At 38.2% G+C, this 2500-nt stretch overlaps 2 protein-coding genes across 2 annotated transcripts in view; one reads left to right on the top strand and one right to left on the bottom strand.

Annotated features, from left to right (window-relative positions):
• Nucleotides 1–360, top strand: part of LOC137639637 (zinc finger BED domain-containing protein 5-like) — a 732-nt gene extending 372 nt beyond the window's left edge. The window contains exon 1 of the mRNA XM_068371895.1: nucleotides 1–360. This exon is cut by the window's left edge and continues 372 nt beyond it. Within this exon, the coding sequence (XP_068227996.1) occupies nucleotides 1–360 (360 nt within the window).
• A 550-nt stretch (nucleotides 361–910) lies between these two features.
• On the bottom strand, nucleotides 911–1642 carry LOC137639636 (zinc finger BED domain-containing protein 5-like). Its single transcript, XM_068371894.1, has one exon. The coding sequence runs from the start codon at nucleotides 1640–1642 to the stop codon at nucleotides 911–913; it is 732 nt and encodes a 243-aa protein (XP_068227995.1).
• Between the last annotated feature and the right edge of the window lie 858 nt (nucleotides 1643–2500).

Here is a 2500-nt window from a genome sequence, read left to right as displayed (position 1 = left end):
ACAGGTAAAGTAGATATAGAAAAGGTCAGTGTCAACCTGTCATCAAAAGAGGCTGATAATCTTGTCGAAATTGCAACAAGTGGGACACTGAAGACCCTATTCAGGGAAAGAAGTTTGGCCAATTTTTGGGCTCAAGTCCAGTCAGAGTACCCTGGACTTGCAGAAATTGCTTTGAAACACTTGATGCCGTTCCCAACAACATACAACTGTGAAATTGGATTTTCTACACTGGTTGATCTTGAAATGAAGAAGCGCAACCGAATCAATGTCGAACCCGACATGCGACTGAAACTCAGCAGACTAGAGCCAGATATTCCAACAGTAGTGAGGCAGCAAAAACAGTATCATTCATCGCATTAAGTATGGTTGTGATATATGAGGAGGAAGCGTTGCTGTTAAGTTCATGAAAATTTGTATGCAAAATTATCAATGTTGTGGAAATTATGTTAAGCAAAATATAAACATTAATGTTGAAGATAAACCATTAATAAATAATTCAGTTGTAATTTCAGTATATTATGACCTGCAAACACTTTCAAATTCAAGAGGAGAAATATAATAATAAAGGGTCCGCTACATGAGTAATTTTAATAAAAGGGGTCCGCTGCACAAAAAAGTTTAAGAAACACTGGTGTAAACCAGTGTTTCTTAAACTTTTTTGTGCAGCGGACCCCTTTTATTAAAATTACTCATGTAGCGGACCCTTTATTATTATATTTTTCCTCTTGAATTTGAAAGTGTTTGCAGGTTATAATATACTGAAATTACAACTGAATTATTTATTAATGGTTTATCTTCAACATTAATGTTTATATTTTGCTTAACATAATTTCCACAACATTGATAATTTTGCATACAAATTTTCATGAACTTAACAGCAACGCTTCCTCCTCATATATCACAACCATACTTAATGCGATGAATGATACTGTTTTTGCTGCCTCACTACTGTTGGAATATCTGGCTCTAGTCTGCTGAGTTTCAGTCGCATGTCGGGTTCGACATTGATTCGGTTGCGCTTCTTCATTTCAAGATCAACCAGTGTAGAAAATCCAATTTCACAGTTGTATGTTGTTGGGAACGGCATCAAGTGTTTCAAAGCAATTTCTGCAAGTCCAGGGTACTCTGACTGGACTTGAGCCCAAAAATTGGCCAAACTTCTTTCCCTGAATAGGGTCTTCAGTGTCCCACTTGTTGCAATTTCGACAAGATTATCAGCCTCTTTTGATGACAGGTTGACACTGACCTTTTCTATATCTACTTTACCTGTAACAAATGGATTTCTAATCCACTCAAAGCTTGGGTCTGGTTCTTCAAAATATTTTCCTAACTCTGAGTGAAGGCTTTGCAGATGGGCTTTGAAAGCTTGTGTTGTGTCACCATCTAGCTCTTCCTTGGAAGTAAGCAGGAAATCTGCTAATGAAGGAAAAGACTCAAAATCTTTGCGGTAAATGTGGCCGCACCACAAGTCCAGCTTCATTCGTGTTGCCTGTATTTTGTCCTGCACTTTAAAGATGGTAGTATCTTTTCCTTGCAAAGACAGATTCAATCCGTTTAGTGTACTGAAAATATCAGACAGGTATGCCAGTTTTGTGAGCCACTGGGTGTCATGCATTCGATTATAGTGGGAGGAAGGCGGCATTACTTAAATTACTTCCATCCCAATGTGAATTAGCCACTGTAAAAAGCCATCAGGATTTGGTGCTACAAAAATAGGAATCTAGGACGTTTTGGCCGAAAAATTTGACTGAAATCGATATTAAAAATTATCCTGCGGACCCGTTGGAATATTCCACGGACCCCTGGGGGTCCGCGGACCACACTTTAAGAAACACTGGTTTACACGGTCGAACGGTTCCTCGATCGCAGATCGACAAACAAGTGTTTGAAGTGATATCCGATCTTTTGCAAGGGGTACTTGGTTGTCGAACACGTTCGTTGAAAGGTTTGAAGAAAGTATGTTTAGCTTGACTTTTGTGGGGGTTGGGGGGCGCATTGATTTTTCCACAAACATTATTCATTTGTGGCTGACTCCCCTTTTTCGTGCCGTTTGACAAGCAAGTTCGACAACCAGGTTCGACGAAACGTTCAACCGTGTAAACACCGCTTCAAAAGTAAGGAGCCTTTTTTTGAATTTTTTTTTTTTTTTTTTTTTCAATAATTGAGTAAGAACAATTTTAGTAACTTTCTAGAAGATTATGTAAACATAAATTTCTTTTATTACAAAGATCGTTTCCAACATTTTGGGTCCGTGGCTTAGTTATGTACCACGTGACACATATATGTTAACATGTGCCTTAGGTTGAGTATATAAAAGTTTGTTTTGGATAGACGAAGACCCATCTTTCTGGAACTTCAGTTACGACTGTTGTTCGAGAGGCAGATAAAAGATAAGTTCCCTTATGCTTTTATATCTCTGTTTTCTTCGTTATCCCTGATATCTCAGATAATATAACACTTGTATAGTGGTTTAACTGCTCTTGGGAGCGGAACTGTTCAA

The sequence above is a fragment of the Palaemon carinicauda genome, chromosome 4 (genome assembly GCF_036898095.1).
Source record: "Palaemon carinicauda isolate YSFRI2023 chromosome 4, ASM3689809v2, whole genome shotgun sequence".
NCBI classification, from domain to species: domain Eukaryota; kingdom Metazoa; phylum Arthropoda; class Malacostraca; order Decapoda; family Palaemonidae; genus Palaemon; species Palaemon carinicauda.
The sequence above is the reverse complement of the archived record's forward strand: the minus strand, read 5'-3'. Positions and strand labels throughout refer to the sequence as shown.